Source organism: Vombatus ursinus, unplaced genomic scaffold (genome assembly GCF_900497805.2).
Source record: "Vombatus ursinus unplaced genomic scaffold, bare-nosed wombat genome assembly UNPS02009132.1, whole genome shotgun sequence".
Classification (NCBI taxonomy): Eukaryota; Metazoa; Chordata; class Mammalia; order Diprotodontia; family Vombatidae; genus Vombatus; species Vombatus ursinus.
Window position 1 is genome coordinate 12929075 of NW_020948910.1, and position 25378 is coordinate 12954452.

At 38.5% G+C, this 25378-nt stretch overlaps 1 protein-coding gene across 5 annotated transcripts in view; it reads left to right on the top strand.

Annotated features, from left to right (window-relative positions):
- The window catches only part of MAP7 (microtubule associated protein 7), a 235568-nt gene that overhangs the window by 102969 nt on the left and 107221 nt on the right, over positions 1-25378 (top strand). For 3 of the 5 annotated variants that reach the window (XM_027850724.1, XM_027850723.1, XM_027850726.1), the window contains exon 2: positions 19725-19799. The exons of the other annotated variants lie outside the window; for them this stretch is intronic. In XM_027850724.1, the coding sequence (XP_027706525.1) occupies positions 19725-19799 (75 nt within the window). The remainder of the gene's footprint in view (positions 1-19724; positions 19800-25378) is intronic. 5 annotated transcript variants of the gene reach the window in all.

Here is a 25378-nt window from a genome sequence, read left to right on the forward strand (position 1 = left end):
GTGACCCCCAAGCTGGGTAGACACAATACCTATATTGATTCATCAGTCTTTCACTTGGTACTGTGGATCATTTGCTTGGCTGAGGGACCTACAGCAAAAACAAGGAAACCTTATTTGTTTTTCACAATTACCCTGGGAGGGAAGTGTTATTATTATCCCCATTTTACAGATAAGGAAGCTAAGCTTATGTTGAATTATACTTATCTTTAAAATTTCTTCTTGCAGAACAAACTTTGAGAACACATGCATACAGTAGTCAACCTAAAAAAAGATTCATATGAACACATAATTCACATTTCATGGGAAAGTTAAACGTTTTTTGAATTCTAAATTATAATTTTTTTTCCTGTTGCATATAATGTTGCCCTGAAAATCTTTGAAAAGAAAGTTCCTTTAAAATAACATTTCATCCTTAATATAGCATTTTGAAAGTAGATGTCATATAAAAGCATCCAGACTTTGCACTATTGATACCAGATTTGAAAAATACAGAAAGCTTCGCAAATATTAACTTTGGGTTTCTAATAATTGGGCTCCTCGGCTCTCACTGTTTATTCTTCAGGTAACATTCCTGTATTCTAAACAGGAAGAGATGTTTATCACATTTACTTAACCTTAGGGGTTATGCTATGGTCATAAATAATTTTATTACCTTTTCAGATAAAGTAGAAGGAGGAAAAACGGAGCCCTCCCTGTGAGGCAGTCAGTGCTTTTCATGGCTGTTCTGGATGAGTTATAAGAATATGCTTTGGGGCAGCGTTTTCATAGAGACAATCCTACCTCTGACATTTACTGCCTCTGTAACCCTGGGCAAGTCACTCCAACTCCTTGGCTCTCAGTTTCCTCATCTATAAAATGAGGGTTTTGGACCAGATGGCCTCCAAAGTTCCTTTCAGCTTTACATCTATGGTCCCAGGACCCTATGAACTTGTAATTAATCTTCTTATTATTTAGGTTATCCTTCCCTACTTATTATTCCCTCTCATACACTCAGTGCCTACTCCAAATTGGCCTATTGGCTGTTATTCATTCCATCTCACACCCCTGTACCTTTTCCAGGACTGGGGGACCTGTGGCCTCGAGACCAGGAGTGGCCTTCTAGGTCCTTGGGTGTGGCCTTTTGGCTGAGTACAAGCTTTACAGAACAAATCCTTTTATTAAGGGGATGTCTTCTGTGAAGTTTGGATTCAGTCAAAGGGCCCCCACTTGAGGACCTAGAGGGCCACATGAGGCCCCAGGTTCCCACCCCTGTAGTCTGTTCCCTGCATCTGGAAGTTGCTGAAGTTGGCATTTCCTGATTCTTCTAGTTTTTATCCCACCCACCCATTTTTCCACATCATTTTGTATTTATTGTTTATACATCCTGTATTTACTTACCTGTGAACATGTCATATCATCCAGTAGAAGGTAAGATCCTTGAGAACAGGATCTATTCACTATTGTAACTGAAGCTGCAATGTCCCGTATATAGTAGGCATATAATAAATGCTTGCTGATCAGTTGTTTTAGGTTTAAGGAAATAATGTGATTTCAGTGGAGGGAAGGCGAAAAAGAGTCTGCCATTCTGCCTGTAGGTGATGTTTGTGCTAGAATAACCTTAAGGAAAGTTCTTTTGCTCAAAGTTTTGATAATTTGCTCAGGTCTTGAGATTATTCCTGTGTTTGGCTTATATAGTTCATTTTAACTTCTGCTTTCAGTCAGTCAGTCAACAGGCACTGGTACTATGTGCCAGGCACTATGCTAAACTCTGGGGATACAAATTGAGACAAAAACTCCTGGGAGATAACATGCAAAGAACTAAGAACAAGCAAGATACAATCAGGGTGAGTGGCAGTTAATCTCTAAGGGAAGAAATTAGCATGAGGGAGGTGGTGGTGGTGGTGGGATGGGACTAGCAAAGGCCTCTTACAGATAGTAGGACTTGAGCTGAGTGTTAAAAGAAGCCAGAAGGCAAAGAAGAGGAAGGACAGCATTCCAGGAATGGGGAGACAGCCAGTGAAAAGGTGCAATCAGGTCGATACAAGTGTCTTGTGAGGAACATTAAGAAGGCAGATACTGCTGGATGGTAAAGATCATGGAGGTGAGTGAAGTGTAAGAAGGTAGGAAGAGCCTAGGTTATCAAGGGCTTTTAAAGCCAAATAGCATTTTATATTCAATCATGGAGGGAGCCACTGGAGTTTATTGAGTGAGAGGTAGGGATGGACAGGGTCAGACCTACAGAACAAATAAACAAACAAACAAAAAGGGGCAGCTAGGTGGTGCAGTGGATAGATCACCGGCCCTAGAGTCAGGAGGGTTCAAATCCAGCCTCAGACACTTGACGCTAGCTGTGGGGCAAGTCACTTAATCCCGTTTTGGCCTAGCCAAAAAACAAAACAAAACAAAACAAAAACCAGACATGGTCAGAACTGCATTTTAGGAAGATCACTTTGGTTGCTGAATGGAGGATGGTCTGGACTGGGGAGAGACTTGAACCAGGGACACCAACCAGAAGGGTACTGCATATCCAGATGTGAGATGATGAGGGTCAGTATCGGGGCAGAGGTTGAGAGAAGGCAGAAACAAAAAGACTTGGCAACCGATTGGTTATATGGAGTGAGTGTGAGTGGGGAATTGAGGATGATATGGATGTTGTAAGCCAAGGTGACCAGAGATACCTTCACAGAACAGGAAGGTTAGGAAGAGAGAGTTTGAGGGAAAGATGGACATTTTGACTTCAAGGTGTCTACAGCACATCTAGTTTGTTTGATATCAGGAGAGAGAATAGAACTGGATAAATAGATCTGAGAATTATCTGCATAGACATGATCACTGAACCCATCAGAGCTGATGAGTTCATGAAGTGAGTATAGGGAGAAGAGGGCCCAGGACAGAGCCTTGGGGTACACTCCAGTGGGTGTGACCTAGAGGAAGATCCAGTAAAGGAGCCTGAGAAGACACAGTCAGAAGAGAACCAGGAGAGAACAAGAGTGTTCTGAAAATCTAGGAAACATGTGAAGAGCCGTAGTTTGGAGGCCATATAACAAAGCTTGCTTCCATGTTTATTTCAATGTCATTACTTGCCCAATTGTGCTACGATATCTGCAAAACACTTTGCAAACCTGAAAAGAGAATTTTAAATGTCAGCTGGTATCATTATTATTAGTGGGTATTATAATCAAAGCAGGTATGACTGTGGTAGGATAGGATGTATTTATTCTGCTAGCTTTTTCTGTTTTACTTAATTTTTATAACACAATCTAGGTGATTTTTATTTAGCCAATCTGAGCATGTTTCAGGACTGGATTTTTTTCCCCCTTTTTTCTTTTCTTTTTTTTCCCTTTTTTGATCACATTGGTAATTCAGATCTGCTCTGTCACAGCTTTAGAGTTTCCTGAAATATCCTAAAGAATCCCATTTATTAAATTACTCTTGTATGTGTCGTCACTATGAATTTTGGCCATTTTGGTGTGATTCAAATTCCAGTAAACCCAGTGGTTAGAGGTCTAGAAGGAAAAAGCATATATTAAGTACCTACTATATGCCAGGCCACTGTGCTACATGCTTTGCAAATATTATCTCATGTGATACTCAACAACAACCTTAGGAGATAGGTGCTATTATCACCTTCACTTTACAGTTGGAAACTGAGACAAAAAAAGTTAAGTGACTTGCTCAGGGTCACACAACTAGGAAGGTCTGAGACTGGCTTTGAACCTAGGTCTTCCTGCCTCCAAGCCCAGCACACTGTGCCACCTATGTGCCAGTGGAACAGGCTTACCTGGCTAGGACTTATTGGAGAACTTTTGCATATTACTTCTGGTTTCAAATATCCACTGATTCTGAATCAGCCCCTTCTTATTAGACTCAAGAGTTTATAGGTGATTTAAAATCAGGGAATATGTTCTTGATGTAGTACTAATAAGAGCTAAAAATAATATAGGACTTCTAAGATTTGTAAAACATCTTACATTATGTCAACTGATTATCACAAACAAACTAAGAAATAGGTACTATGGCTGTTACTATTCCTATTTGATAGATGAAGAAACTGAGGCTTGGAGAAGTTGTCAATTGTCAATGATTTCAAAGCTAGTAATTGTCAGAGGCTGGATTTCAGCCCACATCTCTGCACTACACAATCCCTTTTCTTTGAAGAATTATCCTGTAGAAATGCAGGTAAAGGGGCAGCTAGGTGGCTCAGTGGATAAAGCTCTGGCATTGAAGTCAGGAGGACCTGAGTTCAAATCTGGCCTCAGACACTTGACACTTACTTAGCTGTGTGACCCTGGGCAAGTCACTTAACCCTAACTGCCTCATCAAAAAGCAAAAAAAAAAAAAATGCAAGTAAAGTGAAATCTCTTCAGTATTTTAAAGCATGTTTGAGTCCTGTAAATTTTTTTTTTCAGCCAAAGACAAGGTTTATTAGAACATCCATCATATTGGGCAGACTCTTAAGGAATCTGAACATGGGTTAGCAGTGGCTAGATTATAAGAATCTAAGCATTGGCTAGATTTTAAGAATCTAAGCATCTTAATGGAGACAAGATGGACCTTATATACAGAAAGACTGTGGGAGGGATCTAGGAGTGGCCAAGTAGTTTGGGGTGACTGGAGAAGGGGTCTAAGGAAATCTGGATGGGAGTGGCCAGTAAACTGGGATGAACAGAATTCCTGGGACCTGGACTATGGAGCCTAGCTAGGATTAAGTGTGGGAAATGGCCAAGGGCCAAAGGGAGGTAAGACAATGGAGGGGAGATTGGGTGTAGCCACAATGAAAGGCCAGTTGATGGGATTATAGCCTCAGGGGAACACCAGAGATTTGTCCACAAAGTCCAGGGTTTTTCATTTCTGGGGCCCAGATTCCAACCCCATCATTCCCCCCCTCAAACAAATAGGAACCCAAATTCTTTTGGGGTAAGAGGTGAAGGTCTCGGCTTCTGAAACTACTTCCTGCTGGCAAGGGGTGTAGAGCTGTCCCTGCCTCAGCGGGGTCCCAAAGAGGAAGTTGGCTGGAACCGAGCACAGGCTGGAACCGGGCACAGGCTGCATCCAGGGAACAATGCGGGACATTGGTTGGTACTCACTGTTTGCTACCAACTGTAGGTGAATGGCCTATAGTCTGGAAGACACAAATCTAACAAAAAAGACTGCAGGGCCCAGATATAAAACAGGGACTAAATTTAGGGCCCAAATGAGAGAATAAAACATCCTTAGCTCTATTTGGATTCAGATAATTCAGTTTTCTAACCATGAAGTATCAAATCCACCTCATAGCCAGACTCAGGAATAGCCAAGTGGGTAACATTCCCTTTCAAAGGAACATAATGGGGAAATTGAGCCAGGAGGATCCCATCTTAGACTGAGCCTAAAATTGTCCTCTCAGCTTTTCCCAATGCTGACTTCCCACCAGTATCACCTTCTCTGAGTAGCTTGTGGTATTTCTCTCAGATGGTGGATTATTGATTACCAATGGATTATGACCCATCAGACAACTCAAAATAAAATCCTATGACCTTTTACTTCATACAGCAAGTTTTACTAATCACAGCTTAGGAAAAACTCTTCCAGGATTTACATCTCAAAACTTAAATTTATCCTAATGTAAAAAGCCAATCATTAGAGATTTCTATACATTTGGCAAATTCTCAGCAAGCCATACCTAACCCAAACAAACTTTTTGGCTAGTTTACACATTAAAACAATAACCAACAATACCTAAATTATTTCAGCAGTAGCCAAATTATGAAAAGTTGCTTGACATAACTGATACAGAAAGTTCACCAATTTGAAACTTGAAACAAACCCATTACCAATCAGGTGACTTCAGTTTTGTTAAATGCACTTCCAAATTACTTTACACAGAGAATCAACATCTCTCATTAACAGTTAAAACTACAAATTTAAAGTAGTGTGCTTACCCAAGTTTGGAGGCTAGCTTCATTACCTTGAGCAGGTTGTGCTGAACCTGGGTGATGCTTCCAGGCAAAGGTTGCCCTAGGGCCCACGCTGTAGCTGCTGCCCACCCCCCTTCCTTTCCCAGGTGGGGGAGGGCGAAATCGAAAGTACTCAAGCGAAGGGAGTGGGAGAAAAGAGTGACCAGGGTTGTAAGGAGGAGTTCTAAACTCCTTAATGATCAATCACAAAACCTCCAGAATATGCCAAGATATTTTTAGCTGTTCTAACTTTCCCTGTAACCTCCATGAAGGAGGATTCAGAGGTGCAGAGGGAAAGAAGTAAGTAAGCCTCAGGGAACCAAAAAGTAACTGCAGTTTTCCCCAATATCCCCAGCGCCGAGGGAATTCACAGATACACTTCCGGATAGGGCATCCCTCCATGTCCTCTATGCTGCGGAAGGTGTACCCAGGCCCATGGCCTTGAACCGACCCAGTGGACCGAGAGCCTGAGAGTGTCAGGCTGAGTGCAAGACAGCCTCTTAACTGTCTGTGAGAAAAGCACCTCCAAGCCATGGTGCTTGGAGAGCGACCCCAACTACAGAGCAAGAAAGGAGGGGAGGAGGGAGGCTTACAAACCATCCAGTCTGGGCTGGAGAAGAACTTGGGGTTAGGCAGTTTCCCCGTATGGGCCACCAAAATGACGCGGTTTAGGGGTTCAGGGTTGCTGGGACCCCAAAATCACAACATGCGGCTCTTCCCCAAAAGAATGTGACCCAAGCCTTCTTTCAGCCAAAGACAAGGTTTATTAGAACATGCATCATATTGGGCAGACTCTTAAGGAGTCTGAACATGGGTAAGCAGTGGCTAGATTATAAGAATCTAAGCCCCTGTAAGTTTTTAAAAATAAAACCAATTATCCCCCTTTTACCTCTCTCCACTCTGAGGCAGGGAAAAGCCCCATAGGGTTTTTGTTTATATTTTTAAAAATTGATTTCTCTTTTCCGGAGCCCATACTTTGTCTTTCTACTGTTTGGTCTAAGTATACGTATGTATTTTTCTAAACACAGTTTTCTCACGTTTCCCTAAACTTCATATATTTACCTAAGCCAAATATGTTGGGCTAGATGGGCTTCACATTAAAAGTACACTTTGGAATTCAACTTTATAATATCCAGCACTTTTTTTTTTATAATTGTCTCTTTCTCAATGATGGAGGTATTTAGTTCTCAGCAAATATAACTAGCCGCTCTACCTGCCACCCTAGCCAAATTTCTTCTTGATTACAATTTGCCAGTTGAAAGGACTGATCTATTCTATTGTTTTTGGTGAAGCTGATTAAATTAATGGCTAAATAGATGGGGAACTGATATTTCTTTGCTTTAAATATGTTAATTTTCTAACCTTCCATTTTATCATAAAGTTATCCTGCTGGGCCACGGAATTGAACTGTTAACAGGAAGAAAGAAGGGCTCTTTAACTCCCTGTTCTGTCTGGAAAGCCATAACAATCCATCATCTCTAGATTAACATTGTTAATCATTTACACAGATTGTGGATGCTAGCATTTCTCTTTAACTTGGTCTTTAGCTAATAGTTTGACTTCTCCTAACAACTAGACCCAAACTAAGGAAGTCTAAAGTTCTTGGTGGTGGTTTACCATCAACAGACCATTTTCCTGGGGCACTGTTGTTCTGGTGAATAACAGGAAATAGAATGGCAATCATTTCTTAACATATTTACTCTTATCGTGTTAAGTGAGGTTCGTAGAGTTATGCTTATCCCAAATAGCTGGTGGAATCAAAGACCTAGAAAGCTATGAAGCTGTGATCTTTTTTGAAGCTGGTGGCCATCCCCAACTCTAAGGGCTCCTGCCAAGTCAGTTCTTTTGGTGCTACTACCTAGTCTGCTAGAAAACCCAAAGATTCTACACCTGCAGCAGTGGTGAATGTAGGTACTGCCACCTATTATCAAATGAGATAATATTTGTAAAGTGCTTAGTACAGTCCCTGGCATAGAGTAGGTGTTTAATAAATGTTTGCTCCTTTGCTCCCTTCCACTTTCTGCCATATTCTTATCCATAATGCACACAGGGAACATTTTTCCCACCAATGCATTCACTAATTCTACAGTTTTTTTGTCCTTTGTAGTTAAATTTTATACACAAAAATTCTGCCCTTATTAAAGTGTTGTTGTTCAGTCATTTTCAGTCATGTTCATCTCTTTGTGGTAACACTTGGGGTTTTCTTGGCAGATACTGGAATGTTTTCCATTTCCTTCACTAGCTTATTTGACAGATGAGGAACCTGAGGCAAACAGGGTCACACAGACTTAACCAAGGTCACACAGTTAGTAAAGCGTCCAAATTTGAACTCAGAAAGAAGAGTCTTTCTGACTCCAGGCATGGCGCTCTACCCATTGTGTCTGTGTGACATCCATACAAAAACTAGGTCAATGCAATACAAATACAATACCCAACTATCCAAATGGGTCTAGGATCTCATTGATGTGAACGCTCTCCCAAAATATTTACATTATAATCTAGCCAAGCTTGTCCATCTTGTGTCATTCTTGTCAATGTTGTCCCACAGGAGACACCCCAATATGCTGAGGACTGCCTTTACTTCCTTCTGGCATTGCAGATATCTGGGAGTACACCGGCTATCCATTGGCTATCCCTTTGTTCTCACCATGTGACTAGCCCATGTTTTTCAGTCATATATGTCTTAAAGATCTCATGATCCTACAGGATCTGTAGGATCTCTCTGACTTTTCTTAGTTCCTTATTTGCTGTGTGTTACAGCCTGCTTACGCCTGCCATGTACTTTTCCATTGTTCTCTTAAGTGAGAATGTTTTTAATTCTTCAGAGACCAGAGGGTTCTATGACTCAACTACACTGGTAGAATATTAATATTTTAAAAAATGCACCTGTGTTTCTGAATGAAGGTTAGGGGTATTCAAGAACCAATTTCCTGAAGACAATTTAGCCTACTCTCCTCCTCTCATTTAATTATAAGCCAAGTTAGTTGTCCGTGTTTTCCAAGACATATAACCTGATGAGTATGCTCTATTGGTTGTCCATCTAATGGCACTTCATAATCTGTTCAGTAGACATTCTTCTATCACACTTGTTTTTCCCTTCTGTAGTTTAAGTCAAAGCCTTGTGAGCAGTTATTGATAATGTTATCAGCAAACTTGAATACAGTAGACTTATTAAGTGCCTACTGTGGCAAAGCAGTGTGTTAGATGATGGGGGATGTAACTAGAAACCAGAATTAGGCATCTAGGTATATGGAAACTGCCCTATGTATGATGATAGATTTAGAGGTGAGGAGGGAAAGACTGAGAGGTCATCTACTTGAGCCTCTCCATTTCACAGATGAGGAAAAGTCCATAGAACTGAACTGACTTGGCCAAAGTCTCCTGGGTATTAGCACAGTGCCTAGCACATAGTGAATTTTAATGAATATTTATTGATTGAATGATTAAATGGGAGAATTAGGATTTGAACTCAAGTCCTCTGTTAATTTGTAGTGGTTTTTTTTTTGCAGGCTGAACACCCATGTATTTTAATATTTTTCTGATTTTTTAAATTTTCATTCAAGTATGTGTAGAAACAGCTAGATGGTACAATAGAGTGCAAGACTTGGAGTCAACAAGACGTGAGTGTGAATCCTGCCTCAGACACTTACTAGATGTGTGACTCTGGGCAAGTCAATTAAGCTCTCTCAGCTCCAATTTCCTCATCTGTAAAACAGGATATTAATATCACCTATTTCTTCCTAGGGTTTTTATGAGGACCAAATGAGTCAATATATGTAAAACTGCTTTGCAAACATTATTCTGTAAATGCTAGTTATTATTATCAGATACAGCTAAAGTAGAGAGGCATTCAAAATGCTAGCTTGATAATACTTTACATTTGGGATTGCACTTGATACTTTTCAAGTAGATTTTGTCATATGTGACTTGCATGGACTCTAAATCAAGGTGCTATGAGATAGTGACATAGAAAAAGAGTTAAAAAAAGAGTAAAAATGTATTCATTCTATTTGTTTATTTTTGCTGTAGAAGGAAGAAGGGCCATAACCTTGGATTGTTAGGTTGAAATTTTTTAGGCCCAAAAGAGGCTGTAACACATAGCAAATAAGGAAGTAGGAAAAGTCAGAGAGATCCTACAGATCCTGTAGCAGCATTTATTAATTGGCTATTGTATGCCAGGTATTTCACCACACGAGGGGGGTGTGGACCTCAACTTTAATAAAATGACTTTGGGGGGGCACCTAGATGGCACAGTGGATAGAGCACTGGCCCTGGATTCAGGAGGACCTGAGTTCAAATCCAGCCTCAGACACAAAACACTTACTAGCTGTGTGACCCTGAGCAAGTCACTTAACCCCATTGCCTAGCCAAAAAAAAAATTACTTTGGCAGTTATATGGAGGATGGATTGGAGAAAGAGAGAAACTTGAGGCAGGAAGACCAACTAGGAGGCTATTTGTAATATTAAATAAGTCTGAAAAAAGTAGGTGGGAGATAGATTTTGGTGGGTTTAAAAGCCAAACAGACCTGTTTGTATTTTATCCTTGAAACAACTGTGCCTACATTAAAGAGTTGTTATTAGGAAAGGGCATTGTAAACCTTGATGTGTTATATAAATCTAAGTAAGTGTTGTTGTTGATGAGTCATTTTGGTCATATCCAACTCTTTGTGACCCTATTTGGGGTTTTCCTGGCAAAGACACTGGAGTGGTCTTCTATTTCCTTCTTCAGCTCATTTGACAAATGAGAAAACTGAAGCAAACAGGGTTAAGTGACTTGCCCAGGGTCACATAGATAGTAAATGTCTGAGGCCAGATTTGAACTCAAAAAGATGAGTCTTCATGACACCAGGCCCAGCACTCCATCCACTCTCAGACAATGATGGAGGCAGCCTAAGAATTGACTCAACCTGGTAACTGGTGGCTGATCTAATAGCCCCAGGTGGAAAACCCACAGATCTAAGAATAAGGCTGCCTGAGAGAAAGAAGCAGATGTAGGAAGCCTCATTGTTCAATAGAGGATTTTCTTGGATTTAAGGGAGATAAAAAAGAGGGGTCTGGAAGGTATCTTACTCTCATTATTCTAATGTTCATGCTGATGCCAAGCAACAGAAACAAACACAAAGCTCCCAATTACAGAAAGCAATTAGGCATTTCCACTGCTTCTAGAATCTGTAAGCTCATTAGACATTAGCTTGGTTTCTCTGAAAGCATATTATGACTAATACAAATCAAGGCAGATCTGCCTTAACACACCTGATTTGCATTTGGTTGGAAGGCTGAGCAATGTATCTCCCGTTTTTTAAAACTTAGGATCAGTGTAGATTTATTATCAATTAATAGCAGAGGATATTCATTAATTATTAAGCTTTGTTTAAATGTATTGAGTGTTTTACACAGGTTTATAGCCCATATAATGTCATCAGAAGATTGTGACATTACACTCATGGGAAAAAGAAAGTGGCTTTTTCCTTCTATCCTTCTGCAGTTACTTATCAGCTTTTGTCATAGCCTAAGAGAAATAAGACATTGATTTAGCATATTTGGCAATTACCCCTTCTGCAAAACTTAGCCACTTTAAAAATAAGTGGCTTGCCAAAAAAAAAAACAAAAACCAGAAAGAAGGCCAGAAAATCACAGAGGAACAGGGCATCATGGGAAGCTACAGGTTGAACTTATATATTTTGAAGAAGAGAATAAGGCATACATAATAGAGACCCACAGTTTTATGTGCAGTCTTCTTTTCTGCTCTAGGAAGAATATGGAAATGCTCCTATTCTTGGGTTTAAGTTCGGAATAAAAATCCTAGCGCGACAAGTACCATTAGAATAAAATCTGGTTTTTACGAAGATTTTCTTTTATTAAATAAAAAGGAATTGGCTAATCAGAAAAACAATGAAGTATGGCCTGCACTTGCAAATGCCACTCTTACAACAAAGGGTCTAATACTTAAGATATTGATTTTATTCTGAACCGACTTTGGAAACATAAATGACAGTTTCAGGACAGTAATGCTCCAGTAGAGAAAATAAGCATTTCATGATAGGAACAATATTCTGCTTAACCTGTTACAAATAAGGTAAAAAAAAAAATCTTAGAAATATTGACATCAGAGACCTTAAATGTCACCTTGTCCACCCACACTCTCATTCCCATTTTTTAAATGAAAAAAAAAAAAACAGACCTCTGAGAGTGATTACTCAAGATCACATAGGTAGAAAGCAGCAGAGTTGAGATTAGACTTCAGGTCCCCTGGCTTCAGTCACTGTCATAGTCTTGAATGGATTCTTCTTGTTTATGTAGCTAATTTGGTGTAATCAATAAAGTGATGGGACTGGAATCAGAAAGACCTGAGTTCAAGTGTTTCTTCAAACAGCGAGTCATTTAATCTTTGTTTGCCTTCTATTTGGCAACTATAAAGTGGGGATAAGAATAGAACCTACCTCCAAGGGTTGCTGTGTAGATCAAAGGAAATATTTGTAAAGTGCTTTGCATAGTGCCTGACACATAGTAGGTGCTTGGTATGTGCTGTCTAAAAAGCTCATGTTGATTGCTATGTTTTCCTGTTTGGACTTCTGAGTTTGAATTACTGAGATAATAAATGTATCTAGTAGATCCAAGAGATCAACAAATTGGCTGATTTACTCAGAATTCTAGAAGTTAAAACTTGAAAGTGACTTTAGGATCATCTAGACCAACTTGTACCTCAACCAGAATCTTTTCTACATGAAGAAAATATTATCCAGCCTTTGCTTGAAGATCACTAGTCATAAAAATAAGGAAATTAAGTCCAAAAGAGGTGAGGTGTTTACCCAAGGTCACCCAGGTAGTAATCATCGAGACTGAACCCAGGTCCTTTGACTCCTGAATCACTCCTCTTTCCACCATCCCATGCTGCCTCACTACTTGAATTACCGAATGTATGTCACATGCAGATAGGTGCTTAATAAAGATTTTATGCATAACAATTCAGAAATCAGTTACCATAAAACAGGATTCAGGAATATTTGTGAAAGTGTCAAAGACTGAGGTCCTTTGCATTTAAAAAATGGAGTTGTAGGCATTTCCATCATTTAGACTAGAATTAATATTTTGATATTTGAGACTTTAAAATTTACTTTAAAATGATTGCCATTTAAATATTTGTTACATGTTACACTGTTTGTTACACTGTCAAATCACCATTTTTCCTACATCAGTCATTTCTGGATATTTTGTTACCTATGACCAAAAAATGAGGTGAACCAGTAATGAATCAAGAATGAAGAATCACAGATAGTCCAAGTCCTGAACTGGTCTCCATGGAAAATAGAAGTGGCAGAGGAAGGCTTCTTGCTCATTGAATAAGTCCTCTGTATTTCTGGGAAAACAGATAATAATCATACATTAAAGAAAGTATGGTGAGGTATAGTTTACTCAGGCAGAGGAACAACCCACACTGCTGACACCAAAGCTTAGTGTATGCATGTGTTGTCATTAAACTGTTTCAGAAATCTTGTTTAAACTGCATTTAAAATGTTCATTTCTGTGTAAAAGATATAGGTTCTTCTAGGAATGTTTTAAAGAACTGATATGCCAAGGCAGTGTATAAAAGCTATAAGTTGCTAAGGCATTACAAGAGAATTGCAGGTTTTTCGTGTATGTGTTATATACATGCATACATACATACTCACATACATACCTTTGTGTCTCTGTCTCTACCTGTCTGTCTCTCTTTGTGTCTCTGTTTCTCTCTTTCTCTCTGTGTTTTTCTGTGTGTGTGTGTGTGATCCAAACTAGCAGTTAGCTTTTGGAAGGGAGACAGGTTAATTAAATTTTATCATCTTCATAACCATCATCATTAATAATAATAATGATAGACATGTACGTGGTGTTTATAGCTTAAAATGCACTTAACATATTCTTTAATTTGATCCTTACAATGACTTTGTGAGGTAGGTAGTATAGGTATTAGCTCTATTTCACTAAGAAAAATAAGGCTGAAACCTATAAAAGTGACACACTCAAGGTCACACAGTAGGTAGTAGAGTTGGAATTTAAATTCAAGTCTTCTCTGAGTCCAAATCTAGAAAATCACCTTCTCTTGCCTGAAGGTATAATAGTTATGCTCCTATGGCTTATGTGTGAAGAAGAGGAGGGTGGAATTCTGAAATTCAGAAGGAAGAATCTGTGAGAATTACTTAAAGAAGCAAACAGGCATGAAGGAAGGTAGGAATGGTTTCATATCAGACTGACTTCTTAAAAAATGTTTAGACAGACGTCTCAGAGCCATGTACTTCCTAACAAGAAGATGATGAGAATTCCAAGATTCCAAGTTCAGCATTCATTTAGAACAGGGGTTCTTAATTTAGCGTTTGTGATTTTTTTTAATTTTGATAACTATATTTCAATATATTTGGTTTCTTTTGTATTCATATATTTTATTTGGAGCAGCTAGATGGTGCAATAGATAGAGTGCTAGGCCTGGAGTCAGGAAGACTCTTCATGAGTTATATCTGGCCTCAGACACTGCCTAGCCGTGTGACCCTAGGCAAGTCACTTAACCCTCTTTGCCTCCATTTCCTTACCTGTCAAATGAGCTGGAGAAGGAAATGTCAAAACACTCCAGTATCTTTGCCAAGGAAATTCCAAATGGAGTCACAAAGAGTCAGACATGACTGAAATGACTGGACAACAATAAAAATATTTTATTTTATGCCTTTAAAAACATTATCCTAAGGGTCAGGTAGGTGGCTCAATGGATACAGCACCAGCGGAGGACCTGAGTTCAAATCTTCCTCTGACCAAACACTTGACACTTACCCTGGGCAGGTCACTTAACCCCAATTGCCTAAAACAAATGAATGAATGAATAAATAAATAAATAAAACATTATCCTAACAAGTGATTTCATAGTCTTCACCAAGCTGCCAACGGGATCCATGACACAAAAAAATTTAAGAACCCCTGATGTCAAAGGAGTTTTCTAATCAAAATCTTTAGTGTAAAACTAGAGATGGATTAAATTAGAACTGGTAATAGTTAGGAAATAAGTATTTAATTGTATGTAGATTAGGTTGCTTTAAAAAACCTTTTTCCATAAGAATGATCTGCTTTTCTTTTTTTGTGTATGTGTTAGGAAATCTTTGTTAATGTTTGTATTTCTCTAAAAGGTTAACAGTTCATGATAGTCTGGAAGAAGCATAAGCAGAAAGCCCTGTTTTCACCTCAAGGCAATCTTGCATTTGAAGTCCCCATCAAAGTTAGGATCACATAGTGAAGGTGAATTTGTGGTCTGCTGTATCCTTACTGCTGCAGGAAAAGTATTGACACAGACAGGAAGAGAGAGAGAGAGAGAGAGAAACACCTCAAATGGTAAATTCTCCAGTCTAAGTGAGGAAGTGACAATAAACTGAGTTTTTACACATGTAAAAAGGGGAAAATTAGAAAAAAAAACCAGCAATAATTTTCATGGGAGAAAATAACTAAACTATTGAATTATATCTCCCCTGTGCATTGAGCTACCAGTGTCCTGCACAGAGTATGTTCTGAAAGGTTTGTTTAATTGAATTGTATCAGTGTTATCCATTGCAGATTGTAAATGCCTAGAATCCAGACACTCATTTTTGAGCCTTTTATATTGCCATATAAAAGATGGGCATTGGAAAAATTGTAATGGATATTTTCATCAAAGTGTTTATGTTTTCTAAATTATGTGAGCTTGATAGGCCTTTAAAAATCTAATATGCCTATTTTTCTTCCAGTGTAAAAATATTTACATAGTTGAAATGTAAGGAATGGCTTAAAATTTTGGATTTTTAAAGCAAGATTTTCATAGAAGATAATAAAAATTGGCTTGGAGATTATCCATAAAAATGCATGTTGTTTTTTATGCAAACTTGTCTGAAGTTTTCGTTTGGTAATTTGTTACATTTTTAAAAGCTTTATTGATGCCTTTTGGTTTCTTACATCAGTCATTTCTGGGTATTATCTCTGAGTCCTCTCTCTCTAATCCTGGGCTTGAACATTCTCTTATAAAAAAAAAAAAAAGCAGTTAAGCAAAAAACAACAGATAAAATAATCATGTCAAATTATGTGTGTAATAATCTACCATCTTAGTCTTCCCTCCTTCCTGCCAAGAGAAGGGAGCTATGTTTCATTGTCTGTTCTTCTGGACCCCTATTTACTTTTCATTTATTCAGAGTTCAGCTAAATTTTCATTTGATGATTTATTTTAATATTGAAGTTTTGTATCAAATGTCATTTCTAATGCAGTTTTAAATTGACTATATCCAAACTGGTAGGAATCTATAGGGAGAGGGTAAAAAAATTTTTATTCCTTGCCAGAGAATAAAAGGGAATATTCACATGAAGGCTGTCAGTCCTGTCTTGTAACTGCTTTGTTTACTCATCTCAATAATGCTGTGCCTTTTATATTGCCATATAAAAGATGGGTGTTGGATAAAACTTGGTAAATGTGTCTGATGTGCGTCTCCTCCTTTTAGGTATCATAATGATTAAACCAATGTTTATTTTCTGTCTCTGATTATGGTGAACAGACAGGCCTTTGTTAAACTTTACTTTTGCAATGATGTAATATTTGAGCACAGAAGGTTAACTTCCCCTAACAAACACATGGGTTTCCTTCATTTTTTTTTAAGCCTTTCAAGCTCTTAGTTACCCCATGCATTGCTACCACTGAAATATGTTCAAGTATCCTTGAAGACTTTGGTCTGCTGTATCTCCCAGAGCTAATTTTAGAGTCTGAGAAACATAGCAAAGTGCTGATTCTTAGAGAAAGGCAAGAGGTTACCTTGGAGCTAGGAAGAAACAGCAGTGAAATTGATGCTTTCCGAGGCCTACTGCTGCAAATTATGCAACCAGACAGCTTAATTACAAAGGTAGCTCACCAGAAAGTACGGGGAAATCCAGCAACATCAATGCACAAAGAAACTGAAATGAGTTATACCCAGGCTTACAATGTCGAGATCCCATTCTTAGAACTCCAGGATTCTTCGCTTCTGGGAGAGATTTATGCTGTAAATGTATTGCAGTTAGTTGGGTTCTGAGTCACAGTGGAATGTTACATAATATGGGAGATTCTAGAGAAGAGCAATTTATGCTTTTGTTTCTTATAGAAAAGCCCCATACTTCTTTGACATTAAAAAAAAAATCAGGACTTCACTGTATTTGTTTATTAATAAGTGAGAGAGCTTCCTCTGACAGCCATCCCATTTCCCAGGCCATTTTCTCTCAGCCCACCATTTTGATAACTATGAGATCTGAGCTCTATAAGCCCCTCTAGTAACACCTCCATGTGAGCCCCAGAAAGAGGAACCATATTGTTTTGGAACATGCTAGACATAGCAGTTCCTAACATGGGGCCCATGGACTTGTTTTTCATATATATACACACACACACATGCATGCATACATACACACATACATATACACATATATACATATTCATATTTATACACACATACATATACACACATATACATATCATATTTATACACACACACACACACATATATATATATAACTTTTTCAATATAATTAGTTTCCTTTGTAAATTTCTGTATTTTATTTTGTACATTTAAAAACCTTATTCTGAGAAGGGGTCCCTAGGCTTTATCAGACTGCCCAGGGGGTCCATGATAATTGTTTTTGCTGTTGTTTAGTTGTTTTCAGTCCTATATAACTGTTCATTGACCCCATTTGGAATTTTCTTGGCAAAAATACTGGAATGGTTTGCCATTCCCTTCTCCAGTTCATTTTACAGATGAAGAAACTGAGGCAAACAGGGTTAAATGACTTGTTTGGGGTCACACAGCTGGTAAGTGGCTGAGGCCAGATTTGATCTCAGAAAGATATCTTCTTGACTCCAGGCCCAGCACTCTATCCGCTGTGCCACCTCGCTGCCTAAGGATGATGATGATGATGATGATGATGATGATAGCTAATATTTATACTACTGTGTGTCAGTTACTGTGCTAAGTGCTTTACAAATATCATCTAATTTCTGATCTCTACAACAACCCTGAGAGGTAGATGCTATTCTTATCCCCATTTTACAGTTGAAGAAACAGGCAAACAGAAATTAAGTGACTTGCCCAGGGTCACACAGGCTAGATTTGGTCTCAGAAAGATGTCTTCTTGATTCCAGACCCAGTAGTCTATCTACTGTGCAACCTATGTGGCCACATGAGCTTCACACAAAAAAAGTTTAAGAACCTCTAGACTGCAGATTCTCTTCCCCATCATAAAATTTGGGAAAATATGTCATGTTAATTCTGTAGGTTATCATGAAGCTGTGAGCTATCATTCCTCTGAAAACAAAGATGCATTTTTGAAACTTGAACAAAAAAGTTCCTATGTTTCATGTATGGAAGTGAAGGGACTAAAAACCTCCATCCCTACACATTTTTCCAGATGCTGTGCTGGGTGCTGCTACGTGGTCTCTTTTCACTCTCTTTTCCCTTGTAACCAATAGCACATATTTGTTATTGGCTGGTGGGGTTTCCTGGGTGGTCTTTGAACATCAAGCACTGGGGTTTCTCTGTGAAATGAATTGGCCTATATGAGGACCAAGGCTGCTACTTGAATTTGGTTAGCACTGCGCTCTAAGCAAATGAATGAGTCTGCCTGATCATTATGCTAAAGGGAGGATCCAAACAGAATCTCATAAACATTGTATTTAATGAAAGCAGCATGACCCAAGGAGGAGCAGAGGCAGAAGTGAAGCCAGCCTCCTTCTGACTGTGCTGCTGCTCTGCCTACTGGTCCCTTCACAGATGCTTCAGTTCCATTGCTGTCTGCTTTCTTGGCTGAGGTTTTTATGTCCCTAAACCTTCCACTACTAACAGCTCAGTTAGTATTTGGGCTCTGGTGGTTAAAACTGGAAATATAGGATCTGGCTATTGCCATCCCGAACTTAAAAAAATGTCAAGATAACAATGTATTTAAGACAATGTGAAGAAGAAGATTTGGAAGGTTATGCTACTTTTTGAAAGGCTTAAACTTGAAATAAAGCAATCCAACATTAACCTCTACTATAGAGAAATCTTGTTGAAGTATTGCTTCCGTAGGGTTTGCACATTCAGATACAGGTATTAAGCCCATTCACCCCAATTATCAAAGATGAAATTGAATATAAAATTGACATGTCTCATTTTGATGAAAGACAAATTAGTAGGGCTCAGAAACGAGCTGCATAATGATTCTGTTTTTGAATAGATATGCTAAGTAAATTCCTGTGTTGGTCAAGAGAAAGGAAAGTGATAGCAGTCTATGTTAAATGGTGGTATCTTCTATCAGCACTTTATTGTATGTTTGACCTAGAATTTATTGTTCCCTGTTCAGCTTGATATGTTTTAACCCATCATTTGGCTAAATTGGAAGGGAAATGGAGAAGAGAGATTCTATTTTCTGAATTGAGTTAGATTTTCTCTAATCCAGTTAAATTACTTGTTCCTGTTTCTGTTGTCTTGGTGACTCTAATAATCCTTTTTCAGGGCTGTGACTTTACAGCACACATTTCTTCTCAGTGTGGATATGTTATCTCCGTGTATATGCACACTAGCCTGTGTACATGGAGCCTCTAGCGTTGTGCTTTCCACCTCTAAATTATGGTTTAAAATAATTCTCAAATGGGTGAAAACTGAAATGTACTGCTTTCTGATGTGTCTTTGGAGGCTCTGTGACATGAATTTTCAGTCTCTGCTCGCATCCTTAAATCTTGATGAATCTGATGCTCTTATGCTGCCGTCCCAGCTGAATGTTCCAAGATTGAATAAAGTCTAATCGATATTTGTATTTTCATAATCCCAGTGCACACAAAACCAGCATTGATTCCCAAGAGCAGCAGTGACTTTCAAAGGCATCCAGTAGAGCTCTTTCTATATGGTAAGCAAAGTTGACTTTACTTTGGTAGAGGGGAGGGGCTATGCACATATGCCCAGTGAGACCTTGAGAGCTTAACAGAACCATCATGAAAGGCCATGAGTTCATCCCACCTTTGGGGCCTTGTCAGTTGTTAAGAGATCCAGTCTATTATTTTGTGATCATTGGATTTAGAGCTGGGAAGCCCCTTAGAGATTATCTTGTCTAAGTGTCCTTGCTGTACATATGCCAATGGCATCAAACTCAAATAGAAACAGGGCCCACTTAACCATACGTGTGAGCTGAATATTGACTTGGAAAACCATGTTAACATTCTTTATGTTCTTTTGTGTTTTTATTTTGTTAACAATTTCCCAATTACATTTTAATCTGGTTCCCCTGCACTCCAGAAATGTTGCTGCCTACAAGGCCATACACCTATGCTCTATGACTTTGAGTCGCCTAGACTTCCTTTGCAAATTAGACTTCCCCCACTGTATCGCCTCACTCCCTCTAGTTCTTTCTGCCTTAAAACACCTATGGAGTTTCTCATTTCTTATTCGGTTCCTTATAGTCCATCATTTGGATGGATAGAGTAATAAACTGGATAGAGTGATTTGTCCATTGGCTACTGAGTAAAGCATCTATTTTTCTCATCATGTCATGGACATAGCATTCTAATGAATAGATCAACCTGTAGACTAGAGTTATTACAAGGACTCTGTGAATATACTCACACATGCCTAGTATTGTCATTGTGATCTTTATTTAGTTCCAACAAAACATACAGCACGACTCTATATAATAAAGAAGCAAACTTAACCCTCTATAGGTCTCATACATACTTGTTTAAGGGAAGACTTTGTGCCATAGTGGATCGAGCATTGCTTGGAGTCAGGAAACCCTAGGTCCAAATCCTGCCCTCATTACGGATATTGGAGTATGACTTGTTCAATTGTTCAGTCATGTCTTGACTCTTCATGACCCCATGGACTCCACTATCTGTCAAAGTCTGTCCAAGTTCATGTTCATTGTTTCCATGCCACTATCTATCCATCTCATCCTCTTTTCCTTTTGCCTTCAATCTTTCCTAATATCAGGGTCTTTTCCAATGAGTCCCATCTTCTCATTATGTAGCCAAAGTATTTCAGCTTCAGTATTTGACATTCCAATGGACAGTCTGAATTAATTTTTTTAAGTATTGACTGATTTCATCTCCTTGCTGTCCAAAGGATTCTCACAAGTCTCCTCCAGGACCACAATTCTAAAGCATCAATTCTGTAGCACTCAGCTTTCCATATATATAGTGCAGCTCTCACAGCCATCCATTGCTACTAGAAAAACCACAGCTTTGACAAATATGGACCTTTGTCAGCAAAGTGAGGTCTCTGCTTTTTTAGTATGCTGTCCAGAAGTGCCATAGCTTTCCTTCTGAGGAGCAAGAGTCTTTTTGATCTTGGAACCCAAGAATATAAACTCTGACAAAGTTTCCATTTCTTCTCCCTCTATTTACCAGGAGATGATGGGACCATTTGCCAAGATCTTAGTTTTTTGATGTTGAACTCCAAGCCAGCTTTTATACTCTCCTCTTTCACCTTCATCAAGAGGCTTCTTAATTCTTCTTTACTTTCTCTCATCAGAGTGGTATCATCTGCATATCTGAGATTGTTATTACTCCCAGCAACCTTAATTCTGCAGTATGACTTTGGAACCCTTAATCTCTCTTGAGCCTCACTTTCCTCATCTGTAAAATGGATATGACAACATCTGTAGTACCAGACTCACAAGGCTTAAATATGAGCATATCTGTAAAACCTTTTGCAAACCTTGAAGTGCTATATGTTTATCAATTGTAAATGTATTATAAATGCAGCTAAGGTGGAGCAGTAGATAGAGAGAGCTTGTAGTCAAGAAGACTACAAGTTCAAATCCAACCTCAGACACTTACTAGCTATGTGACCTTGGGCAAGTCACTTAACTCAGCCTCAGTTTCCTCATCTGTAAAATGAGCTGGAGAAGGAAATGGCAGACCACTCCAGTAACTGCTAAGAAAACCCCAAATGGGGTCACAGAGAGTCAAACATGACTGAAACAGTTCAACAACAACAACAACAAATATATGCTACTTATCAGTGAAATACAAATTCATTGATAAGGGTCAATTGAATTCATGTTAGTTTGTTGTCGTCATGTGTTTTTAGTCTGGAGAGTAATGGGACAACTACTATCTTGTGAAAGGCATCTGTCCTTGAAAAGACAGATTGTGCACTACGTATAGGTATAGGTCCTTGTGGTCAATTCTGTGTAGTTATAATGTCTCCTCTTTAGATATAACTGACTGCAATGTTTCCATTTTTTTCCATGTGTAGGTAATTTATTGATTGAGATCCTTTAGAGTCAAGGTGATGATCTGCGGATCAGAAAATGTTTGTTTCTTCTCCCAGAACCCTGATTTGTAGCAGCATGAAATTTGGCAAGAAGCTTGCCTTTAAGAGTGCTCCTCCCAGAGTCATTGCCCTAAGTCACGTGAAGTGCTGTTGTGCCATATTACCAGATAATAAAGGGCATCTCTTACAATAAAAAAAAAAAAAAGGCAAATGGAACTCCATGCCAGGTAAAAGTGGTTACCACGTCCTTGCCTTCAGAACATTTTTTACAAAGCTGAGTGCAGCCTGACAGAAAATCTTTCCTGAGGAAAAATCTGTGGCTGTTCTTGAGCTAATTAGCAGGAAAGAATACGAATAGCTATGTCTAAGACATGTTCTTTGAAGAACTTAAATGACTACTTGTACTAAATAATTATAAAATAAACTTCCTTCTCAACTAATTTGTAATAGGACTCCAGGGTGCCAGACTAATCCTTCTCTTTGGTACATATTTGTTTGTCTAAGACGTCTATTGTAGTGTTTAAAATGAATAGCTATCATATTAAGGCAATCCGTAATACAAACCTAGGTTATCCTATACTGATTTTTTTCCCCCAGGAGGAAAAGCCTTCTGTGTATCTTACGTGAGCCATGGAGATTTTATATACTATTGACAGTAATCCCCCACTCCACCTCACTTTCACACACATTCACATTTAGGGGATATTGTCTGCTTTAATTAAAGTGAAATGGGTGGGTACAGTCAATATTTAATTTTTGGTAAATTGTTAAGCAATATTTGGAGCTATTGTGAATCATGCAGAAGCAACAAAGCAAATTAGTGGAGAACTTTCTCGGCTGGGCTGCCCCCTTAATGGTTACTAACCTTACTTTGATTTTTTTTTGTCCCATGTGTTTCCTTTCTAGAAAGCAGATTTCAGTGTTGCTCTAAAGTGGGGCTTCTTAACCTGTGCCTCGTGAACTTTAAAAAAATGATAGCTATATTTCAGTATAAATTTGTTTCCATGGTAATCCATAGTATGTGTTCACAAATATTCTTAGAAAGGGTCCATGATACCAAAAGGTAAGATCTCATCTGAAGCAAAATGTTACCTTGCCATTGCTTTAAATTCCAGGCTCCACCTATTCTGCACTGATTTTTTTCCAGGAGCTCTAGTGATACTTGAATAATATTTCTAATAACTGAAAGTTTAAAGAAGCAGAACCTGACAGTTTCATTAGGGAATTAGTGATCAGGAATTTACAGTTACCAAGTGCTTATAAGTGATAATTTCATAAAGCAATTTGTGAATTAAAAATTTTTTTTTTCCAATGGAACTTGTGATTTTATTGGATAGTGAGCTCCCAGTTAGGATCTTCTTTTCCAGTGTAGAACTGCACCTGCTCTGAAACTCACGATCAGCCTTAGAAAGTTCCCTGGGGATATGAATAGGCAGTTTTCAGATGAAGAAATTAAAGTTAGCAATAATCACATGAAAAAGTGCTCCAAATCTCTATTGATTAAAGAAATGCAAATCAAAACAACTCTTAGGTACCACATCACATCTATTAGATTGGCTAACATGACAAAACAGGAAAATGATAAATGCTGGAGAAGGTGTGGAAAAATTGGAACACTAATGCATTATTGGTGGAGTTGTGAATGGATCCAACCATTCTGGAGAGCAATTTGGAACTATGCCCAAAGGGCTATAAAACTGTACATACCCTTTGACCCAGCAATACTACTTCTAGGGCTGTATTCCAAAGAGATCATAAAAATGGGAAAAAGACCTACATGTATAAACATAATTATAGCAGCTCCTTTTGTGGTGGCCAACAATTAGAAATTGAGGGAATGTCCATCAAGTAGGGAATGGCTGAACAAGTTGTAGTATATGAATGTAATGGAATACTAGTGATGAGCAAGCAGATTTCAGAAAAACCTGTAAAGACTTGTATGGACTGATGCTGAGTGAAGTGAGCAGAACCAGGAAAATGTACACAGTAAGAGCCACATTGCCTGATGACTAACTTTGATAGACTTAGCTCTTCTTAGCAATACAAGGATCTAAGACAACTCCAAAAGACTCATGATGGAAAATGCTATTCACATCCAAAGAAAGAACTATGGAGTCCAAATGCAGATCAAAGCATACTATTTGCTCTCTTTCTTTTTTTTTTCTTTTTGTTTTGTTTCTTCTTTCTCGTGGTTCCTCCCATTCGTTCTAATTCTTCTTGACTAATGTGAAAATATGTTTAATAAGAATGTATATGTAGAGACTATATCAGATTGCATGCCGTCTCGGGGAGGGGAGAGGGGAAGGGGAGAAAATTTAAAACTCAAAAGCTTATGAAAGTAAATGTTGAAAACTAAAAATAAATTAATTGATTTAAAAAAAGAAAGAAAGAAAGTTTTCTGGGGAATGGAGAGGTTAAGTCACTTGAGCAGGTTTTCTTGATTCTGAGGCCAGTTTTCTATATCCACTAAGCAAACTGCCTTCTTCTAAACTTTAATCCTCACACCAGTACTTGAGGTAGCTCAATTAGAAAGTGGTCTGAGTAGCCTTAATTTGTATAAGGGTACACACTGATAATCAACTTCAAAGCATTTCATTTGCTCATTGGAGAGGTTTGTGCTTGCATAGGACCCTTGAAATTTTTTTTCATTTTTTTTTTTTTGGTGAAGCAATTGGGGTTAAGTGACTTGCCCAGGGTCACACAGCTAGTAAGTTAAAATTGGTTTTTAAAAAATGTGCCTAGTTGAAAGAAGTCATTTTGGAGGATAATGTACAGAGCAATTGACCTGTGGTGGTTGCATACAAAATATTGGAGCAAAAGAGACAGGAATTGCTGGATCTAGTAGAAGAAAACATCTCCCCCAAAAGAGCCTAGGAATATTAGATGTTATTAAATTTATTTTCCTCAGTTTGGATCTGTCTCAACTTTACTACTATAGGGTTCCCTGATTTCACAGTAACTGTGGAAAGATTTAGAGGGGAGCTGGGCATTGTAATTGGAAATTGTAATTAAACTGAGAGGCAGCCTGCTATAGTGGCTGGTCCACAAAACTTTAAATCAAGTAGATCTGGGTTCAAGTCCCTCTTCAGACACTTGCTAGTTGTGTGACCCAAGGAAAATTACTTAACCTCTCTGTGCCTCATTTTCCTCATCTACAAAATGAGCTAGTTGGATTCAATGGCCTTCAAGGTGCCTTCCAGATTCTAATCTATTTCT